Genomic DNA, 23,857 nt, shown 5'->3' on the forward strand with positions numbered 1-23,857 from the left:
CCAGGTGTTGAACCACCAGGGATATGCCCTGGTGTGCCAGCCATTTCCAGAGGAGCAGAGCCTCTTGACAAAGGGTCCACGACCCCAACCCGCCATTTTCTTTTTTGCAGTACCACATGGTGTACACCTAAATCAACCTTACCCTGAATGAAGGAAGGAAGGCCTTCAATGCCATTTGAATCGCTCAGAGCTCTAACAGGTTGATGTGGAGTCCGGCTTCCACCAGAGACTAGAATACTCTGATCTCCACCTCTCCCAGATGACCACCCAAGTCCAGAAGTAATGCATCGGTCATCACAGTCAGGTATGAGTGGGGAAGGGAGAGGGATTTGCCACTGATCCAATCGCAGTTCGGTAGCCATTTCTATAGGTCTTCTGCAGTTCCCTCTGAGATCTTGACCATGTCGGAGAGATTCCCCTAATGCTGTGCCCACTGGAACTTCAGGTCACACTGCAGAGGGCTAGTATGGCAGAGGGCATTTGTCACAAGAAAGAAGCAGGAGGCCATGAGGTACAACAGCCTCAGAGTCAGTCTCACCGAAATCCAGGATAGAGACTAAAACATCGGTATCATGGCCTCTATATCCTGGACTCACCTCTTGGGAGGATAGGCCTGAAACTGCAATTTATCCACAACAGCTCTGAGGACAGGGATCTTCTGGGACGGAGTCAGGTGTTACTTCGGCACGTTGATAGTAATCCCCAGCAAGTGCAGAAGGTTTGCCGTAGTCTGGAGGTGGGAGACAACTGCCTAGGGCAAGGTCGCCATCAACAGGCGATCGTCGAGGTAGGGAAAGACCAGAATCCCTGACCTCTGCAGATGAATTGTAATCACCGCCATCACTTTTGTGAACCCCCGTAGGGCACCAGTAAGACCAAAGGGAAACACACGGAAAACTGAAAGTGTTATTGGCCTACTAGTAACTTCAGGTAGCGCCTGTGGGCAGGCAGGATTGCTATGTGAAATAGTGTGCTTTAAGTCCAGCGATACTATCCAGTCTCCTGCGTCAAGGGTAGAGAAGACTTGTGCGAGCATGAGCACTTTGAATTTCTTCTTTTTCAGGGAGAGATTAAGAAGGTGCAGGTCTAAATTAGCACAAAGTCCTCTGTCCTTCATGGGCACCGTAAAATAGTGGGAATAGTAATCATGGCATACCTCTGATGTCAGCACCTTTTCTTTAACTCATTTGGCCAAGAGAGCAAACACTTCCTGATGAAGCAAGGAGAGCTGGTTCCCCATCAGTTTGTCGGAAGTAGGTGGCAAGAGTGGGAGGGGAGAGGGTGGGGGTCACAAAACCAGATGAGCTGCAGAACTTAACAATCTGAAATTGACCACCATTAGTGCAGGTGATGGCAGATCCTGCCACCCACTGGATGCCCATGATGGTAAGAGGGTACACTAAAGGGTTTGGAGACTGCAGCTGCCAGGGACGGGTAGTGGGCTGGCTCAATGTCTGGATGCCTGACCCATGTGGTCTGTAGGAATCACGCCTGGGGCCACAAAACTATTGTGCTCGTTGCAGGCCAGCGTGCAAGGGTGAGTACAGACACATTTGGAAGCCCTTCCATGGCCATAAAGGGGCAGACTAGGGTTGGCGTGGGGTCATGGAAAGGCCCCAGGACGTAGACGCAGCTCTGCTGTCCTTAAAGCGCTTGAGCACAAAGTCCACCTTCCCACCAAACAAATGAGAGCCAGCAAAGGGCATCTCCATAAGCAAGGCCTGAACATCTCCCGAAAAAAACTGTGGTTCTACGACAGGCGTGGCGCCTAAGGGCAACCAACAATGAAATTGCTCTGCCCAGCAAGTTGGTTGTATCCAGCCCACCCGGTATGGTGAATATCCCATCAGCAATTGCTAGAGAATATGGCTCAGGCCTCCTCAGAGACCATGGGCAGTACTTGCACAATCGAGTCCCAGTAAGTATGGGAGTATCAGCTCAAGAGACACACAGTGTTCACCAACCACAATGCCAGGCTGGTGTAAGAGATCATCCTCTTCCAGAAGGTGTCAACCATTTTAGATTCCCTGTCCTATGGAATGGAAGGAAATGCGCCGGGGTGAACTTTGGATGGAGAGTGCTGGACCACCAGGCTCTCTGGGGTGGAGTGCTGAGTGAGGAAACTGGGGTCCTCTGGGGCGGGCGATGGCAGAGTGCATTTGTCATATGCACAGTAACCCCTAGGGAGGGCTTAGACCAGGTCCCCAGTAGGACATCAGTAAGGTCTTCATTAAATGGGAGTAATGGTTTTGTAGGGGCAACTCCCGGTAGAAGCACCTCCATCAAGACGTTAGTCTTAATTGCCACTGAGGGCAGTGTAAGGTCCATGACGTCAGCCACCCTTCGCACCACCACTGAGACAAAGGCACCTTCCACAGCAACAACAATAGAGGGATAGATCAGGCCAGTTTCTGGGGAGGTGTCCAGTCCACAGGCATCTACCAGATTCTCGTACCAGATGTCCTCTGTCTCTTACCTTTTATCCATAAGGATCCACAGACCCATCCCATTCGTCCCCCAATCTAGGCCTATCATATGAACAAGGTACTGGCTCCGTCATGAGGGGTGTTCCCCATTGGTTTCGGACGACGCCCGTCCGGCTGCATGTCGGAGTCAGTGAAGATGATGGGGATCGTGCCATAGTGGGAGAGTGGGGGCACTTCAGCAGGGACAGGCCGCCCAACTATGAGGTGTATGGCCTCATAATATTTACGTAATTATGTAGGGGTCGCTCCAGCTGCCGGAAACTGTGTAAGGAGGCCCATGCGAAGAATCCACTACAGAGCTAGGCCTTGAGTGCTGACGCTCCCTCATCTCATTGAATTACTTTGACGGACGTGGCAAAGTCGAAGATCTCTTCGATTTCTAGCACTTCTTGTGCCACTTTGACTTTTTGTTCTTCGTGTGTCAGTCAGACTTAACCGATTTTCCCAATGACCTCAACTGCAACGACACGCACTTGGAGTGGTATACTTATCTCAGGCCCTTCCTCTCAAAAGAGATTGAGAACATCATGGTGTCGCATGTCAAGCAGCGAGGAGCTTGAGGGACCGCTCCCTCAAGGCCTTGAGGTGTATGGGGCAGCAATCAATGCAGTTCTTGAAACTAGCAGACATCTTTGACGTGCCAGGAGAAAAAGTTTTTAAAAATCTCTCAACAAAATGTTTAAAAAGGTCAGTACAAAAAGACTGGGGTAGCTCTCTCCAGATCTACACTGACTGGTGCAGAAAGCAAAGAACGGATGTCAACGCAATGGGGTAACAACTATATAGGCATTGCGCACGTCACTTCCGGCGCGGATGACATTCAGGGGTACTGCTCATGAAATATTTCGAAATCCATCCAGTCTGACACCTGGGGAATATTCTATAGTAAGGAATCTGTGGCTAGAAGTCTCTACCAGGTAGAGACAGTATTGTTGCCCTTTTCACTGGGGAATTTAGGCCCCTAATGTTAACTGTCAATAACCTGAATGCTTGTATGAGGTGAAATGTAGGTTGCTGTACAATTGCATGTATCTGATTCTCTAAATCTCAAATGTATTCTGGTTCTAGAACCCAAGTTCCAAACCTGAAGTCTACCTTTCCTTTCTCCTTCCCTGGCCCTCCCCAAATAATACATTTCTCAATTTTCGAACTTACCCTACGTCAATGTTACCTTTAAGCCTTCATTTGGGCCTATCTTGCCCCAGTCATTTGTGACACAACTGCTTTAGTTGTACTAGCACATTTTGCCTAGCTGCATGGTGTGGGGCAGCATCATGAACTTAATCATCCTTCAGTCACTTTACTGCCTTTAATGCACAGATTAATGACTCTGTTCGCACAGTTAGAATCTTTGCAGCACATCGAATCCTTAGTCAGTTCACCCACAGTCCGTCTTCCAGGGCCTCTCATAGCTGGCCAATTACTTCACCTTGATTCTCTACTGTGAATTTGCCACTCTACGGCTCATCTTTTGTGATTCCCTTTTGCATCTTGAGAGCTGCTTGTTTCTCTGGTGGTTCCATCAGTAGTGCATCAAAATCTTCATGGAACTCTCTGATCTGGTATGTGGTGCTGTTCAGCTGGAAAAAACTCCACACAGGAAGGTCCATCTGTATTGTATGCATTTCTGACTTGAACCCTCAAATGGCGGGTGAAAGCCCTTCCTCCTCCTGATGATGGTGTGTACTAGATTTTGCGCAGGCAGCATGTTGTCTCCTTTAACCATCATAGGCTTTGCTATATCGCTCCTCAAACAATTTGTTCTTTCTGGAAGAATGATGAGAGTTTGTGAGAATCTCTCTTGTTTTTTTGGCAGACCCAGTTATTTTAGGCTCTGTTCTATACACCTTACGAAGGCCTACTTCCTCTCCTTCCTTTAGACCTCAAATTTGAACAAATAACAAAAAGGCACTTCCTTGGACCAGTAACTACCTTCCTCCCAAATTTGGAGCAATTCCATTCAGCAGTTCGGGCTGGAGCGGTGTCTAAATGTCCTATGGGAATTAATATGGGGAAAACCCGCTTTTAAGCACCCCCTGGTTCTCTGTCCCCGCTTGACGGATCACCCCCGAAGCTTTCAGGATAGCAGCTGAAGTGAGTGTCATTTCAGTTTGGAAAATTTCATGAAGATTTGTCAACTATATATAGTGAGCCAGGCAGCTTGGACGGCCGAAATAAGTTTTATTTTGGCCGCTGAATAAAAGTCAATATTCATAGCACTTGCACGTCGTGTTGTTTCCCTTGGGACAAAGGAGGGTGTGAATGTTTATCTACATGTACCTATAAAAAAACTCTGGAGGTGAAAGATCCGGTGTAATTATCACTTTCCCTAGGAAAGGCACTCCTTGTTTTCTTAATACCTTTTGCACTATTCAACATATCTGCATACTTTGGCTTCTTCATGGCAAGTTTCATGCAGATCCATCAAGCAGGGGTCAAGAAAAAGAGAGGGTGTTCGAAAAGTGTAATTTCACATTTATATTTTAGATTTTTTGCTCTTTGATACACAAAAACAGCTTAACAGAATTGCATCAAGTTTGGAACAAAAGCAGTACGTTCATCAAGGATTGTGCTTTTGTTGGTTCAGTGTAAATCTGTTCAGTAGTTTTTGAGAAAGGAGCATTTAAAAGAGTACTTAGATTGGGCTGGAAGAGGTAACATTTTGTACAATATACATATGTAAGTATATGGTTATTTCTGTAGTTCTAACCTAGCTAAAAGTCAGCCTCAAAGGGAAGGTTAAAGTCAACAAGTAAGCGGAGTTATGATTGGTAAATGACCTGTGATGGAGTGTTCTTTAAAGAGGTGATTCTTCAACTCTTTCCTAAATTGGAGCAGCATTGGGGAGGTTTTGATGGATACAGGAATGTTCTTCCAAATAAAAAAATTCTTAGTCTGCAGCCTCATGTGTCCTGGATGCCTGTGTACAGAGAACCACCAGAGATGGTGTGCTAGTCTACAAGATAAGTGGGTTTTCTGGTTGTGATGGCTTTGTCAATTATGCAACTAGTTTCGAATATGGTGTGGATTGGCAGGGGAGCCACTGGAGGGTGGGGGTGATGATCATATTTCTTCAGGCACTGGATGAGACCAGCTGCAGTGTGTAGGGATGCAACTAAGGGGTGCCAGTGTGGAATCTTGGAGACCATGGAGTTGGGCATTACCACCATCCAAATGCAAGTGGGCGGCTTGAACATCAGCTCTGAAGTCACTTTCTTTAGGAAACAGTTTTAACTTTCTTTGGAAAAGAGAGCTGGTACCAGGCCATTTTGCGGTCCTTGAATAACAGGTTGATGTCTAGGGTGAATCCATGTGATTTGGCATTTGAAAAGAGTTGGTGTGAGAAACTGTCAAGGTTTATGTCAGTCATAGAGTGACGTTTTGTACTGTATCTTGTTTGTTTGTCTTGGCAAATAACAGGAATTCAGGTTGAGAATCAGGTAGGCACTGGATGATGTGCATGCATATCATCAGCACATCAGTAAATCTTGATGCTGTCTGTGAGAAGAGCACCAGGCAGCGCCATGGAAAGGCTGAAAATGACAGCAGACAGTACAGAACACTGGGGGACTCCACACGCGAAAGGGATCTTTTGTGACCTGTAAGTGCCAATATGCCCATTTTAAAGGGCATCCAAAGGACTACGGAGATTTTTCTCCCTTCAACATTGTGGATTTGCAAATCCAGCTCCAGATTTGAATATCTCCCACGTGCTGATTGACTGGACATCACTTAAACATTTCGGTTGTAGCTGTTGTACCCAACATGAAACATGAGAACCAAGCTGGGAAAAGTAAAAAATAAAGTGCATTTGGGGGGCAGATGGAACCTACCCTGACCACCATGCCCTATGTGGCGAGGGGAACAAATGTACCTCCCCTGGTATTAAAAACAAAAACAATATTACATTTTTATCATGCGATTGTTAGATTGGGTAGGCAGGACATACAAATAGAAATTTCCCTGGGATGGCTAAAAATGTATTCCTTTCTGCAAAACTGTCCGCGCAGCATTTTTAATCTCTCTTTAATTTATATTATACACCTGCTAAAGTTTCAAAATGGCCAGGGGATCTGATTGGGAAATGCTTTCGCTGTCAAGCTATATCGGCAGACGATGGTCATATCTTCTTTACCTGCCCAGCTCTAGCTCGCCTATTGACACAGATCGAAAAATGTATTTCAGAGATTATGGGCAAACCAATTCAGCTATCCGCTACACAGATCCTTTTAGGTGTTTAAATGGAATTGGCGGGGGCAGGAATATCAATGCAACAGGCTAATTTAATATTCTTAGTGACTGCGGTGTATAGATTATGTATAGCTTCTTTCTGGTTACAACAAGAGCTCCCTCTTTCGAGGCTTGGAGGGCACGGTTTTTCTCAGTTTATAACATGGAGTCTAGCTTGTATGCTCTCAAAGGTCCTCGAAAGAGGAAGCTCGGTGAACAGATATGGGGAGCAGTTTCACAGTATCTTGAGCCTGAAATATGAACCCTAGTATTGTGTGTGATATGTGATATTAGATTCTTTTATGACTCAAGTGTTTAACCCTCAATGTTCCACAACGTACGATAGGATTTAGGACTGCCTGTATTAGTGTCCTATTTATGGTTTTTATCTTTGGAATTAAGGATATGACAGTATCTTTACTTTTGTTCTGACTTTGTTTGTATTTTCTTGATTGACATGAATGTATTCATTATGCATGTTCCTTTATTACAGTGACTCAATCCGACTGTCTCATGCATCTCGCAAAAACAAATAAAAAAAATTAAAAATTAGATTGTCAGATCCTATGTGAGAATCGCAGATGCCGACCTTCCCTGGGTCCCCCCTAGGCCTCAGGAATCGTGAATCCAGTATTGAATTTGCTAATCCTGCAAGAAAAGGTAAAATAGTATTTAAAGCACTATGGCTATGCTTGGCCAAAAGTGAGATTTGGGGTTGGCTGCATACTATAGGATGACAGCAAGGCCTGGCTCTGGATACAACCCAGACCGTGCAACCAATCTTCTGCTGTTTAAGGCCAACTGTTGGCCCCTACAGCCAGGGCCGTGCTGGAGTCCAGGCCCTGCAAGAAATCCCACTGCACAGAATTGAAGGACATACACAGCTGGGGTGTGGCCAACCACATACAGGTGGGAACAGGCTTTGCAGACAATCCCACACAATCCCAGTTGTGCTCAGTTGGAATTGGCTGCCACAGAGAGTTGGGTGCAGGGACTGGTTGGAGGCAAGGCCCAGCGGTCGACCCCACTGCAGGCTGGTGAATGCTATGCACAACAGGGTTGGCTGCAAGCCTGTGACAAATCCCCACTGAACATGGCTGAAGTCCATGTGCTGTAGTTGTAGGATGCCCGTGGAGAGTTAGGTGCAATAGCTGGCCAAAGGCAAGGCCCTACAGTCAACCCCCATTGCACACGGCCCAAGTCTGTGAGCAGCAAGGGTTGGCAGCCAGAGGTGGGTTGAATGCAGGGCTTTGTTTATGGCCAGGCCTCTGCAGCCAAACCCACACACCCTCCCCAGACATGGGTGAAGGAGGCGAGCAGATAGGGTTGCCTGCCCATGAAATGTTGGGTGCAGAGGGTTGATCAGAGGTCAGGGCCTATGGCCAACCCCCACCAAAGGCCATGCGGAGGAGAGTATAATGGCCGCAAAATGTTGGCTGCTGGGCCTGCCCAGAGGCAAGGCCTTGCTGCTAACCACTACTGCGCAAGATCCAAAGTATGTGTGCAGTGGGTATTGGTACGATCAGGACCCGCAGCCAAACCCACTTTACATGGCTGATGGCCTGGAGGTAAGCCCTGTCGGCAAGACCACTGCACACAGCCCTGCACTGTGGGTGTTTGCCACCCGGGGAGAGCTGGGCACAAGAGATGGCGGGAGGCCAGGCTCTATGGCCAACCTCATGCTATACATGGTTGAAGGTTATGCGCAAAGGTTATTGATTGCCCCCAGAGGCCAGGACTTGCGACCATTGTGCCGCACAACGCTAAATGTAATGCACTGTGGATGTAAGCTGCCTGCAATAAGTTGGCTGCAGGGCCTTGCACCAACCCTGCTGCATATGTTTGAAGATGGTGCACATCGGTGGTTGCCCGCCTAAGGAAGCTAGGGCACAGGGCCTGGAGGCCACATCCTGTATTGAACATCACTGCGCAGGCCTTTAGCCATGTGTAAGAAGGGTAGGCTGCCTACAGACTGCTGGGCATAGGACTTGGCCAGAGGACAGGCTCCCTGGTTAACCCCTGCTGCACAAGGCTGATGGCGAAGCAATGTAGGTGTTGACTGCTCTTGAAGAGTTTTATATATAAATAAATATATGTATGCAAAGAAAGATAGGAATATAAACAGATATAAATAGATACATACTCAACTGTATTATCTGTAAGTAGATGGCTATAGTGTAAGATGTTATTTTAAATGATTGTTTAGTGTAGGGAAGAGCCAATACACGTGACGCTTGAAGTGGATCATGCTACCCACTACTGTCCCTCAGCAATGGTAATATATAACATAACATTTGATGTGCGCTGAATATATAGTTTATGCCATGCAGTTCTTTTGTGTGCATTTGTTGACAGGTATTTAAGCAGAACAAGATCACACCTCATTGCGCAGGCCTATAGTGTGAGCAGTGAAGATCTAGCGTTTGATCCCGGTCCAGAAGATGCACTTCCACTATTGTAATAACATGTCAGCGATTTCCGTTCATCTAAGAATATCATGACATCTATTTCAATGTAGAAACTTTGTTCAGCTTCCGAAGTTTTTTATATGACTTTTTTAAGTCCTTTACAGAATTAAAATACTTCCTTTTACATTGTTCTATAAGAAGCTTCTTATTTTAGTGACTCTTAATCACTTCTTATTTAATAAAATAAGGGGTATACCAATACCATCCGTTTAAATGACTATCTAAGAGACCGGCCACAAAACTGGCTAGAGCAATCGACTTTCGATTTCATTGGCACTTTTTGCCCCCCAACTTCCAACTTTGACAACTTCCCCAGCTGTTCAATAAACATATGAGCCTCTAAAAGTGGTGACTGCACCTTCCATCTCACCATGAGTGACTAACTAGCCTCTTGTAGTACTCTGGAGTTTAGCAGCCATTTTCAATTCGTCCCACAAGTACGAACGAGATGGAATAAAGTAAGTTCACGAAGGTGAAATTCAACTAGTTCCCATATAAAGTAAAATAAAACCACGCCGGGTCGTCAAATAGAAAGAGTTCATTATCACAGCCGGAAGCAGAGAGGCAAGAGAGGCCTTGCATAAAGTTTTCATCCGCTAGCATGAAGACACCATGCCTGCAGGAGAAAGAATGGAAATATAACTGAGACTGATGTCCATTGAATTATTTTAGGGCTGGAGATGTATCGTCGTAGTTAACGAAGAGCCAGTGTGTAGGATACTAGGACGTTTGCGAGATTAAGAAGAGTAAGGGAAGGGACACGTGGCTATTCAAGGACAGGGTGGGTGGGGCAGCAGTGTCAATAGCAGCCAGCCTTCCCTAGTAGCAAATAAACCAGGCACGGAAAGGAATACTTAAATGAGGAAGAGATATCACAAGACTACTGCTGTTAGTCCCAAAACTATACTTGCGTACAGGGCCCCATAAAACCTTAACGGCACCAATGGTGCATACAAATACTTACTCTCCATCCTGCAGGTCCGTCTCGTCACACACTTCACGCGTGATCTTCTCACCGGCCATCATGCTGCACGTGGTTCCCAGGACTACAGACCTGCGGCAAGAGAATACACCGAATTAGCGCGTGCGGGCACATATCCATGGCAACAAAAAATTCCGAGCTCTCAGACAGATGACAACACCAGTGCATTGTGAGCAAACAAGGCTACCGCATTGATTTGTGGGATAGACTAGTCTGACGCAGCAAATTGGAGGACGGAAAACACGACAGCAGTGCATTGTGGGATAGATAAACTGCGTCAATTGGAAGTCGTGGGCCTGTGGAGACCAACCGGGCAGTGGCCCGCGGACTCTTCTGGGTACACAGAAGGCGACAAATTTACACACCCCCGGAAGTGCTCTCTTTTTCGTTTCGTTTGGCAGTTGACAATCATTAAATGCGCTTTTACAATGCTGTGAATACGAGACAGCCCTTGGTAAGTGTAGTTTTGCCAAATATGAGCACAACTGTAGTTAGAGGTGGGGCCTGCTTTGGTAGACGTTAGCAGTGTTTAATTTGAGCAGGTGCTTTCAGGTGCTCAGCACCAGCACTTCTTTCATAGGGCCGGGGCTACAATTTCTGACCCTGCAGGTGGTGGCCTTGTTGTGTTTCTTTAATACTTAAGTTATTCTCGTGCAGTGGCATGAGTGATGTTTAGATTAGAATTTGGTGTTACACAAGTTTATTTTTCATTGTACATTCCATCACCTTCCGTTGTTCCTCAGTCTGTTTCAACAGTTCGCTGCGTTCATGCTGAAGGAAGGACTGGAAGGAAGCTGCTCCCTGGATTGATGGTCACATGAAATAAATACTTCAAACTAATACAAATTTGTGGAGTTTACTTAAAGTGGCGACGAGGGATGGATATTGGCACTTGTGTGCATTCTGCTGAGAATCCTTCTTCTGTAAGGAGCAGGATGGGTGACGCAGGTGTTGATTCAGAGATCACTGAAAGGGTGGATGTTAACAATGCTGCTAATGGTGTCTCTGAGAATAGTATTGTGATTAATGACCGCACAGTATGTACTCGTACTAAACCAAAATGGTTAAAGGATTTTATTTGTGATAATGTGTCTTCTTATATGTTATCTAATGTGTTTTTGTTTGTTTATTTTTAGTTCTATAAGGAGGAAGATGTGTTGTGCTTATTCTCGTGCAGTGGCACAAGTGATGTTCAGATTAGAATTTGGTATTACACATGTTTATTTTATTTTGTACATTCCAGCACCTTCCGTTGTTCCTCAGTCTGTTTCAGCAGTTCGCTGCGTTCATGCTGAAGGAAGGACTGGAAGGAAGCTGCTCCCTGGATTGATGTTCACATGAAATAAATACTTCAAACTAATACGAATTTGTGGAGTTTACTTAACAGGCCTCAATATTAATTGTTCAAATTCAAAATAAAAAGAATAACATACATTGCATGGTGACTGGCTAGTAAATGTTTATAGACAGGCCAGCATACGCCGGTTCAGGCAGGCATGATTGTGTATCACCACATTAGTGATGATGTCATCACGCCGATCACAAATCCAAGAAGTCGTCAACAAACTATGGCTTATTTGCATTCTAATCCCCAAGTCTGCTGCACCCTGCCACTGCCTGAGCCTAAGCCTCATATTAGATAATTGATGCTGGGGACTGGCTTATGGCAGAGTTGAGGCAAGGAAGCTGCAAGAGCGCAGTTGGAACTTAGGAGTGAGGCCTCTTGAGGACGAACAAACAAAAGTAAGTGTGGACTTTCAACTTGCTGCGTAGCCAGAGTAGCATATCCTGCAGCCCTGCAATGCTGCTATCCTGAACGTGCTTGATGTGGCTGTGGCCCAACACAACTTTAGTGCGCCATGACGTCACCTGTAGAATCTGTGCTCTGCACCCCAGCATGGTAATTTTCGAGCGTGCGTGAGTCCAGTAGGCACCACAGCCATACTTACCGGCATTGGCAGCATTACGGCTGGGGACAATGCCTGTGCTGTAGCAGGCAGGGTCACAGCAAGCTGAGCAGTGGATGCCGATGCCGTCGCCATCCCTGGACCTACTAATTACAGGCAGCACTAACAGTGACATCACCTGCTGTGCTCGAGCAGCTACCTGTTCTGCAAAGAACCCAGTTATACTGCACTGATTAATATATGCAACAACAAAAAAGCATTTTTATTTGGTGTACATTTTTTTTTGTACTTGGTGTAGGTAAGAAAGTAAAACACATGCCATCTCTCTCTTCTTTAGGAAATACAACAGGAAAACACAATGTTCAAAATAGCAGGGACATGTACAGGCTGACGACAGGGGTCACAGGCAGCAGCAGTGTTATTGATATGAGAGAGAGAGCAGGAGTAAAGAGGAGAAAGAAACAACAGTAGAGGAGAGAGATAAGACTGAGCTAAGTAGAAGAAAAGGAGATCAAATCAGATACAGAGCTGCCATGATGTGAAGAAGAGAGCATTAAGAAGAGAGAATATAGAATTAAAGGATGTAGAAGACAGGATAGAGGAAAAAAGCAGACAAATTATAAAACTGAGACACAGCTAATCACTGCTAGAAGAGTGATAGTAAAGAGCCAAGGTCGAGGGGAGAAAGAGCAGAGCATGGATAAAAGTGAAGAAGAAAAAGGGCAGAGCTAGAATGAATAGAGGGCAAATCAGAAATACAGGGAATAAGGTAACACCAGGTGTGACAAAGATGATAGAAAACAATTATTCCTACTCCTGCCGTCTATCGGTCGTTCCCAAGAGGCAGGCTAAAGGGCCTGGAAAGCAGGAGTCTGTCCCTGGGGTGCCTTCATCCAGAGGGCAGATCCTGCACTACACAGCTGTCAGCAATCAACTAATTACCAGCACTCAAAAGAAGCAGAGGTTTAGTGGAAAAGCAGAAGCCGGGGGAGGAGCCGGGAGCCGAGCGGACATGGATCGCCTCGGCTCCCGGTTCACGAGCTGCACGAACCCGGCTCTGGGCTGCTCTGGCCCTTCTTCTGATCCCCCCCTTTTTACTCACATGTAGCGGAGCAATTGGGGCATTTGCTGGACAGCGGCAGTCGCTCCTGGCTTGGCGGACGGGTCCGGTCTCCCGAGGAGAAGGAGGAGAGGTGCGGTGGCGCTCAAAATGGCGGGCGGCATCTCGCCGTGGACTCCGCCGTCTGCGGCCGCCGCTGGGAGGTAGGATTGCGACCTGCGCTCCCCCGGCTTGCCCAGTCTCGCACTAATTGTCGCAGCAGCCGACGGCGCCGTCTAACCAACTCGGCGGTGTCCCCCACTGAGGGAATCCTCCCAGCGCCTGCCTGACTCAAAGATGGCGGCCGGCGGCGACCCTCGGATGGCGATCGCCGCTTCTTCTGGCGCGCCCCAACTTCCCCCAACCTCTTGCCTATCCTGCGGCCCTCTCTCAGGCTGTCGGGCCTGCCACCCGTCCTGTTGTCGCTTTGGGGTCCTTCAGCATGAGCCGGATCTCCTGGATCGCTCACCCCTCCCCCCCTGCAGCATGGCACCAATGGCTCGGGTGCTCTGAATGTGCTGCTCGTGGCTCCCGGAGGCCACACATCTTCCAGGGCGGTTGTATCCACGCACGGCCCACCAGCTGCCGAGGCAGCGCCTCACGGACAACGCGTGATCGCATCTGCACCTTCGCCACCTTGCGCTCTCTCACGCCCACCGAGAAAACGGCCGACGGAGCCGACCCTGAATACTGGGGGTGTACAGCACCATCGGGACAGAGGTGAGCAGCGGACCACGCGCTTCCAGGGACAAACCTAAAGGGATTTTCTCTCTCTGCAGCAAGGACATAATTAACACACGAGGGTAAACACCCAACCGTTGCTGTGGACTGCCTTTCTCCCCCCGGACTTGCAGCACTCTTCCTGGTCTTTCAGACCTGGACCTCTGTGTTCCCCGCCATTTTCTTTTTATGACTCACTTCTTCTTCTACCTTTCTCCTCCGCCTTTTTAGCGATCTCTGACCTCCCCCTCTCTGTCCTAGTGACCTCTCTATTGTCTCTCCTGATGCCTACTTGTTACTATCTGCTTCCCTCTCTGGCTTGTCTCACTTTCCTGCCCTTCTCTATCCCTCCCTTGGTGATGTGACTGTATATCCAGTCTTATCCCCTCCCTATGTATATAGAGATAACTCTAATCACTAGTATATGCAGTAGATGTGACTTTTAGAGTATATCCATGTGTATCCCCTCCCTATGTATATAGAGATAACTCTAATCACTAGTATATGCAGGAGATGTGACTTTTAGAGTATATCCATGTGTACCCCCTCCCTATGTATATAGAGATAACTCTAATCACTAGTATATGCAGTAGACCGTTGTGCTCTCTTCCATTGCTATGTGACTCTTAGAGTATATCCAGGTGTATCCGCTCCCTATGTATATAGAGATAACTCTAATCACTAGTATATGCAGTAGACCGTTGTGCTCTCTTCCATTACTATGTGACTCTTAGAGTATATCCAGTCTTACCCCTTCCCTATGTATATAGAGATAACTCTAATCACTAGTTTATGCAGGAGTCCGCTCTGCTCTCTACCATTCCTATGTGACTCTTAGAGTATATCCATGTGTATCCCCTCCCTAAGTGGATAGCGATTTCACTAATATATGCCTAGAGTATATCCATTTGTATCTCCTCCTGGTGTGACTTTATCTCTTGTACATTTGCAATTTTTTCTGTTTGTACCTTTTTATAACGCATGTAATCCTAAGTCCGTATGTTTTCAACTGGTTCTTATGTAAGTCAAAAATTTGCAAATTCCTTTTGTACCGTCAGTCCTTATGTTTGAAACTGGGTCCTATGTAAAGCGCTATATAAAATTGCATAAATAAATAAAAATAAAATAAATAAAAAGCCCCCATGGGTTGGGAGCGGGGTGGGGGGGAGGGGGAGTTAGAAATGAAGGAAGCTGAAGAGCTTACAGAAAATGAAAACCAGGGCTGGCATGACCCCTTGTGAAGACTTAACAGGGAGAAAACTTTCCCGAAAGAAACCGCATAGGAGTACCTTCAAGGGGATGTATAATGGCAGACAAAAGCAAGAGGAGAATTTGGACATCATAGGAACACTACTGTAGAAATTTGCAAAAGTGGATCGAATATATCTTATGGTGATCGCACAGGTGATAACTACAGAATGAACACAGGGGTAGGTGAAGGAGGACTGAAGGCATCTTAAAGGAGCATTCTAAATTTTCACCTCCACTACTACATCCGCTTAACCCCTAATCCATGCAGAGAGGATGTTGATATTCTAGAAGAAGCTGTAACATTCACTATGACAGTCAATACCCTCTGTAAAGGGGTGGAACGTTTTACACAGATAAGGTGCTAAACAAAGATGACCAGGCTCAAATGAGGCCAAGTAATGGACCACATAAGTGGAGCTGGTAAGGTAGCTCAGTGGACTAATGTGTCAATTGTACATATCTCTAGGTAACCGGAATGCCAACAGGTTCCCCCAGCCTTTCCTCCTTTTGAGCTGATTAAAATTAGTACCCTAGAGTTGGATAATAAATTATAGCGGTTATCAGCTGCACTATAAATGTGTAGATATTGTTATTTGAAATGTGAGCAGCATCAGATGCAGGAGTGGCTTGGAGAATCTTAAGAGCAGGAAGAAGATAGCCAGTATGTAGGAGAGGTGCTACCTGCCCTGGGTTAACAACTGTTGACACTGCTAACATGAGAGGAAGACACAAAGAGAATCAGAGGAAGGAAGGAGCTATCATATGCAGAGTGACTTCTATAGATGCAAAGCAGGGAGAACTGCCTTGTTGGAAAGCTCAGAAATAGAAAACAGAAGAGATCAAGTTCTGCTCCCAAACACCCTCACCTCAGTCACAGAGAACTCTAAGCTACAATCATTAGTATTAAAACATGGACCTCACTGACTCAGTTCCAGGCGCAGAACGGCAAGGAGAGGTATACTGTCAGGGCAGTGCTATAGGTGAGGTCTGCTGAAATAGCACCATTGAAAACTGGGGAGATTGGGACATCAATGACAGAGGTATAGTCAGGCCTCGAAAAATCCCCAAAATGTTACTAGACCTGCATGTCTAGTGACTAAAATAATCTACTCGACCTAGTTATAATGCTCTTGACCCATAAACTGGTTTCAAATTATGTGGTCCTGGGCAAGTATTTTAATTCACCAAGACACCATTTTCTTCTTTATCAGATATGAGAACACCTGTAAATACAAGAGTTAGGCACTTCTACTGTTCAAAAAACTATTTTGTTTGATTTAATAAACTAAACATTAACTCCTTATAGAATACAAATCTAACCACATAAAGGATACAGATGACCACTGACTTGCCTCTTAGTTAATTAACTGCATTGTCATCGGGGCGAGGCAGGAAGGTTTCTCAAATCATGTGTAAAAACAATCACTTTTAAGAAGTTCATAATTAAAGCATTAAGTAGCAGCACACTGTAATTTGCATTCAGCAGAGCTTACAATGAAATGGCCCCAGACTTTGTCACTGACATGTGGTTTTAAAACTATATAGTATACGTTTGGAAATAGGGGACTGGATGTAGGTCGGTCGGTAACGGCCGAAAATCGGTATTTTCGGCCGTTACCGACCGAGATTCACAAAATGGTATGTAGGGCCACATATTATACAGATTCGGTAAATTTACTGATCGGTAAATTTACCGAATCTGTAAAATACCGAATCGGTATTTTTACCGATTCGGTAACAATGAGATGTAGGTGGGACTCTTCTGAGTCCCACAAGCCTTACAGAATCGGTATTTTACCATGAAATCCAACTTCATGGTAAAATACCGATTCCGGTGTGCATGCACATGTGTGCATGCACACCTGTGCCATATGACAGGCAGACCTGCCCTTAGGGCAGGTATGCCTGCCACATGGCTCCCGAATCTTTTTTGGGGGTGCTAGAGGGTGTCAAAGTGACACCCCCTGCACCCTTGTCACAATCGGTATTTACCGATTCGGTAAATACCGACCGGTAATGCCCCATTCATTCCTATGGGCTTCAAAGCCCATAGGAATGAATGGGGCATTACCGGTCGGTATTTACCGAATCGGTAAATACAGATATTTACCGATTCGGTAAAAGGAACATCTGGATGTTCCTACATATCCACCCCTAAGATTTACCGATTTTTAATTACCGAATCGGTAGAATTCGGTAATTAAAATTCGGTAAATCTATTTTACCTACATCTGGGCCAAAGTGTCTACAAATATTTGTTCTTTGCACATCACCAAGCAAAGTATTGTGATTTACTTTGCTCCTATTTAAATCTTTGTTTGCATCACACTTCTGAATTATAAAAAAAGACTTTCATAATTCCAGTTATATTTTGAACTACTTGTAATATTAATTTGCAAGCAGTTTAAATGCTGTTGGGAAAAAAAAGACATTTTACATCCTTTTGATTCCCAATTCTTGTCAACTCACTTGTGATAAATAAGTGAAAGAAAAATTAAAACCATTTCCCAGGAATAGAACAGAAACAATTAGTAAAAAGTCAAACTGACATTTAACCTCTGTGCTTAAGCAGTCAGCCAATGTGTCAAGCTAAAAACATGATTTAAAGGTGTCATAATTGCTCATTCACATTTTGAATTAACATAACACCTCTTTCTTCCAGCTTTAGTTTACTCCAAGGTCTAGTAAGTGCTAAAAAGCTTGACCTGATAACATTTCACTTGCAATTGTGAGTGGATTTGTCTAGGCCTGATAGTGCTACTTAAATGTCAGAGAGCCACAACCCACCTGAAGGATGGGGGAAATCTATGAAACAAAAGGCACACAAGTGATGCCACTTCTGGAAGTACACTAAGGGGATCATTTGGGTCCACTTTAATGTTGCAAGAACAATGCAATGCCAAGAAGCACCCTAGTCTATAGCCTCAACAAGGTTACCGACTGTCATGATTCACAGCTAGCACTCACCTATGTACAACAGGCAGGCACAGAGACTTGTTCCTCTGAACTTCAACAGGACCATGAGTCTTTCATAGCTAAAGTGGTTGCGCATCAGTGCGCGCAAATTGGGGGCGCGGCTTGGTAAGGCTTCACATCAGCAACACTTGCAATAAGCAAAACACACAAGTGGAGTCAAGACAAACTACATGTTACCCAGCACCACCGGACTCTCACAAGAATTGCAGTATTGGACTCATGGAGTATATGTCCCTCATGTTTCAAAGCATTCCTTTATAGGCAATCAAGGTCTTTAGCGGCTGCAGCCAGAAGCCTAGAGCTTGGATACCAAGCACAATAGCCTGGAGTTACCAAGAACTTACTGGATAGGAAAGGTGTCCTGAAAGACTACTTAATAGTGTTATGTTCCATATAGGTACCCCAATGCATGCTCAGGTAGTCACCTAACCTTTCACCTATATTCTTCGCTACCATTACACTACATAACGGTTCTTAGTACTGACCTTTTACCTAGTTATGGTAATGTCCAAAGATGACATGGTGTTGTCTTCAAAAAGCTAAAGCCTCATTCATTGTGCTTGAGGATTCTTGGAATCACATCATGACAGCAGGCATACCATCTTCTGCATAATAACTATGTATAAGGGTCATTCCTTCCGTCATCCTAGTCCGACATGACACAGCAAGGTATATCCCCAGGACGTACCACTTTGGGTAACCAATCGATAAATCAATCAGGATACTTGTAAAGCGCACTACTTACCCGCGAGGGTCTCAAGGCGCTAAAGGGGGGTGCTGCTACTGCTCGAAGAGCCAGGTCTTGAGGAGTCCTCTGAAGGTGAGCAGGTCTTGGGTCTGCCGTAGATGGGTCGGGAGGGTGTTCCAGGTCTTGGCGGTGAGGAAGAAGAAGGATCTGCCACCGTAGGTTGTTCGTTGGATGCAGGGGACGGAGGCGAGGCTGGCGGAGCGGAGCTGGCGGGTGGGGGTGTAGAAGCTGAGTCTGCTGTTCAGGTAAGATGGTACTGTGTTGTGGAGTGCTTTGTGTGCGCTGGTGAGGAGCTTGAAGGTGATCGTCTTGTCGATGGGGAGCCAGTGTAGGTTTCTTAAGTGGGGGGTGATGTGGCTGCGACGAGGGATGTTGAGGATCAGGCGGGCGGAGGAGTTTTGGATGTGTTGCAATTGTTGTAGGTGTTTGGTCGAGATTCCTGCGTAGAGTGCGTTGCCGTAGTCCAGCCTGCTGCTGACGAGGGCTTGGGTCACTGTTCTTCTGATTTCGTCCTGCGGAGGGTGTTGTAGCAAGAGGAGGGGATGGCGTTGACCTGTTTCGACATGGAGAGGGGGGAGTCTAGGATGAATCTTAGGTTGCGAGCGTGGTCTGTGGGTGTCGGTGCTGTTCCCAGTGTGGTCGGCCACCAGAAGTTGTCCCAGACAGAGGAGGTGGGGCCGAGGATGAGGACCTCCATCTTGTCGGAGTTCAGTTTCAGACGGCTGCTCCTCATACACTCGGCGATGCCCTTCATTCCCTTGTGGAGGTTGGTTTTGGCGGTGTGCGGGTCCTTGCTGAGGGAGAGGATAAGCTGGGTGTCGTCGGCATAGGAGGTGAGGTTCAGATCATGCTGGTGGGCCACTTGTGGAGAAGTGTGGCTCACTGGTTAGAGGAGGCAGACCTGGAAGCAGAGGTCAGCCCGGGACCAGGGTTCAATTCCCGGCTCTGCGGGGTCTTGAGTCCTAAAATGTCCATGGACTCGACAATTCTCGCTCCGGTGCCTACTCGATTCACGGGTTCACACTCTGCGACTCTGGGCAATAGCTTGCTTAATCTCCACAACGGCCCCTTGCGGCGGGATGCCTGGCTTTCCCCTTGCGGATACCCTGCCGGGGTTATCTTACAGGGGAATACCAGGACGGGTTCCCTAAGCAAGCGCTTAGAAACCGCTTGGTGATTTGCGCTATATAAATTCCTGTACATTTACATTTTACATTTACTTGTGCGAGGGGGACCATGTAGATGTTGAACAGGGTTGGGCTGAGCCCTGGGGTACGCCGCAGATGATGTCGATGGCTTCGGATCGGAAGGGTGGGAAGCGGACTCTTTGAGTTCTGCCGGAAGGACAGACGTGGTCCAGTCCAGGGCCTTTCCCTGGATTTCGTGTATATATACACTTTTATTTTGCTGAGGTAGTCAGAGGAGAAAAGGACTTCCACGCAGACACTCCAGCTAGCAGTGATCTGACATCCCTTGCGGGGTGTCCATCTGGAGACCAAGACGGGGTCTCACAGTCTCTCCCTTCAGGTAATGGGGCTGACTTTACCCTAGAGGGATTCTTAGCTCTTACACCTAGATACATGCTAGGTACACCTAGGTACATATAGTTAGGGTTGCATCATAGAAGTACGCATTCTACTGTCATGTATTTAATATACTTGCCTGTATTTATTGTATTAGCACGATGATAGAATCTACCATCCTTTTATTCTGTTAGTGCTTATAATCATTTATATCTGTTACTGTGTAGTGGTTGTTTTAGCACACCTATTTTACACTAGAATGACGCTGGTTCAATAAATGCTTATTGAAAAATGTCACCACCGTTTATTCTGTGCATCTCTCTAAGATGAAGTGAGCATGAGTGACTGAGCGAAAAGTAGTACACTGTTTCCATGATCCTGAGGGATCAGGGTTGTCATGTTCGATAGTTGCCAAGAACTATTCTCTCCTTAGTAAGAGGGGTTTCTATTGGCACTTTGAGCTAGCTGGTATACAGGCTAACATTCCCGGTAGGGGTGTCTAGAATCAGTCCGGACACCAATCCTAAATTGTATGTTGTCTAAACACGCAGAGCTTATATAGGTTTATAGGACCTACACGACATGGCGCAGCCAACATAGGTTTGGTACTTATTTAACAGTCAAGTCTGAGTAGTTCAGTCGTGGTTTTCTTAGCCCTACTCACATTTTCCCCAGAGACGTCTGGAGTGGGAAGGGAATTATCAGCCACAGCTGAGTAGGCACAATTCCTATTTATTGGCTGTAGGTTTATCAGGCTTGAAGGACAAACAGTTCCTATTGTCCATAAAACCTTATCTCAGTTTCCTTGAAACTCTTCCTTAAGAAACCTTTGTCAACAAATGGTTGACGAAAACACCGCTGGGCGAGCACAGCCTGCTGTAGTCCGGGAAGAAGAAGAAGAGGAAGGTGAACTCAAAATTTTAGAAAATGTTAGAAGTGCCCTTACTCAAAAGCTAACAGGGTACGGAGTCACAGCTAGGGCTGGGATGGTAACTTTCGCGATTGAGGCACACAAATCATATAGAACAGTGGTTTTCTATTCATGGGTTGAATTCCCACAAGCAGATGTACTATCAAATAGATTTCATTCTTGCACTAAAGATGAAACACCATTTTAATACTGTCCATACGAGGTCATTGAAATTCAGCTCACCTACCAGGAGCACATAAACTGGATTTAAAGGCGCCTTCCCCCATACAAAAGGCAAAGTAAGACTAGGTCCACTCAGAAGAGATGGAGCCACTTGGTCAGTCCTTACGGCTTACAAACCACATCCTGACATTGACACAATGCCAGTAGCCGACCTACGTCCACTTCACAAAGAAATAATAAAACTTTACAGAAACCTGACACAGTTTGTGATGAGAAAACTCACACTTCAGCCAACAAGAGCTAGACAAACAAGTCAAATTCAGCTACAACTAATATTACACCACAAACGCTATAGACAGGTATGGGTTGAATGCCCACTAAACGTGAGCAAATGCCATTTTTAATAGCTGAACAACACAGCTAGAGGCAGTATTTCCACACACAAGCCCTCAAGAAAAACACAGAATGCTAACAATATATTTGGGGTTCAGTTTTCGCCACCTTACATACCAAAACTCAAGGTATCCTGTCATTAGCACTAATACCAGATGTATTAAGACAGATACAAACTGAGTATGGAGCAGAACCTGCTCTGAACTTAGGGATAAAATAATTAGGTAATTTTGTCCAGGTATCAGATATAATATAAGTAAATATAAAAGGGGAGGCAGCAGCAGAGGCAATACGCCAACGCCTGAGGGATTTCACTCCTTTACAACTTCAACGTGAATTACCTAAAATTATCATAGACACCTATGCTAAATTAGGTAGAGAGAGTTTGGGAGCTAAAACAACAAAACCTCAACTCATGGGTGGTCCTGAAAAAGATAACACCAAGCAAGCACCTGATTCTTCCAAGAAGAAATGTAATAATAACAACAAAAACCAAAAGATTAGAGAAAATAGATCTCTATCTATGAGTGGGTCTCCTTAATAGGAGCCCTCCGAAAGGAGATACAACCTTAGGAATAGAGATATAATTAAAAAACCTGACAGGTATCAGGATACTGATACACGTTCCTTTCAGAGTTCACCAAGAAACTCGGAGAGAGAAGGGTGGTCAGAACACAGACAAGAAGAGCGTACGAATCCAGAGACATGCCATGCCCTTCAGATTATACTTTCAAGAAAGTAGAGAAGCCAAAATCAAAACCTCAATTTAAAAAGAAGAAAGTAGCAGGTCTCAAAGTTAGACACACCCAGAATTCCGAGGACTCAACTTCTGAACGGGGAATGTGCTCTGATGATGCTAGACAGCGTAGCAGAAATAACAATAGCTCGCCAGAACCTGATAGAATTTCTGGTGACAGCGGTGTTGAATGAGCATATCACGGTGGAAACATCCGATACAAGGGTAATTATGCCGCATGGGTTACATGAGATAACACTCCAGGTGGAGATGGACAAACCCAGAAAACCTAAAGATCTCTTTTGGGAACACTTTATTTATGGCTATGTCATCCTTTTAGCTGAAAAAGATTGGCCGCCTGAAACTGTAATGGATTGCCCATGGGGAGAAAAGATAATTTTACCAGCCTTTTCGACCACGTTCCAATATACTTAAAACACACATACGAGCGAGAGTGGGCGGCAGCTCTTGCTCCATCCCTATATCGCATCCATGTTGGGTGGGATGCTGAGTCACCAAACCATGTAATCCCAGTAAAAACTACTCCAACTCCACAGAGACCCATTAAAACAAGAAGCGAAAAAACAGGTCAAGGAGGTTTTCGATCAGCTTGAATACCAGGGTGTAATAGAACCTTGCACCTCCGCAATTAATAATCCTTTGTTTCCCGTAATGAAACCCGATAATTTATATCGTATAGTTTTAGTCTTTCGGACTCTGAACAAATGCACTAAAACATTCGCATGACAGAATGCACACGGTGCCGCATTAATGAATAGCATTATGCGGAAAAAATACAAGTCAACACTAGATATGTCAAATATAGCGCATGAAAGCAGGTATTTAACTGCATTTTCCGCACTAGGTTAACAGCGTAAATTTTGCTGACTACCCCAAGGGTATAAAAATAGCCCAGGGTTGTTTTCCACTAGAGTAACAGTAGATGATATTTATCTAACTGATGATGATTTACAGAATCATTTGACCAGGGTGAGCATCATAATTTGGGCGTTGGCCTCTGGGGGCTACAAATTCAACTTTAAAAAAAATCGAAAATAGCCCACCTCATATCCTATTTTTAGGACACGAGTTATCAAGTGAAGGAAAAAGTCTGGCAGCTAACTTTTTGGAAAAATATGCGTTGCTCTAACCTCCTAAGTCTTTGAAGAACTTACAATCCATATTGGGATTTAAAAATGTTGTCAGCACATACATTTTGGATTACGCAGAAAGAGTAAAACCTTT

General features: G+C 45.5%; 1 protein-coding gene across 1 annotated transcript in view; it reads right to left on the reverse strand.

Moving 5' to 3' along the window:
* The window catches only part of LOC147730399 (apoptosis-inducing factor 3-like), a 402,100-nt gene that overhangs the window by 299,660 nt on the left and 78,583 nt on the right, over positions 1-23,857 (reverse strand). Inside the window, exon 2 of the mRNA XM_086955207.1 lies at positions 10,149-10,238. Within this exon, the coding sequence (XP_086811333.1) occupies positions 10,149-10,210 (62 nt within the window). The 5' untranslated portion in view covers positions 10,211-10,238. The remainder of the gene's footprint in view (positions 1-10,148; positions 10,239-23,857) is intronic.

Source organism: Lissotriton vulgaris, chromosome 2_1 (genome assembly GCF_964263255.1).
Source record: "Lissotriton vulgaris chromosome 2_1, aLisVul1.2, whole genome shotgun sequence".
In the NCBI taxonomy this organism is placed as follows: domain Eukaryota; kingdom Metazoa; phylum Chordata; class Amphibia; order Caudata; family Salamandridae; genus Lissotriton; species Lissotriton vulgaris.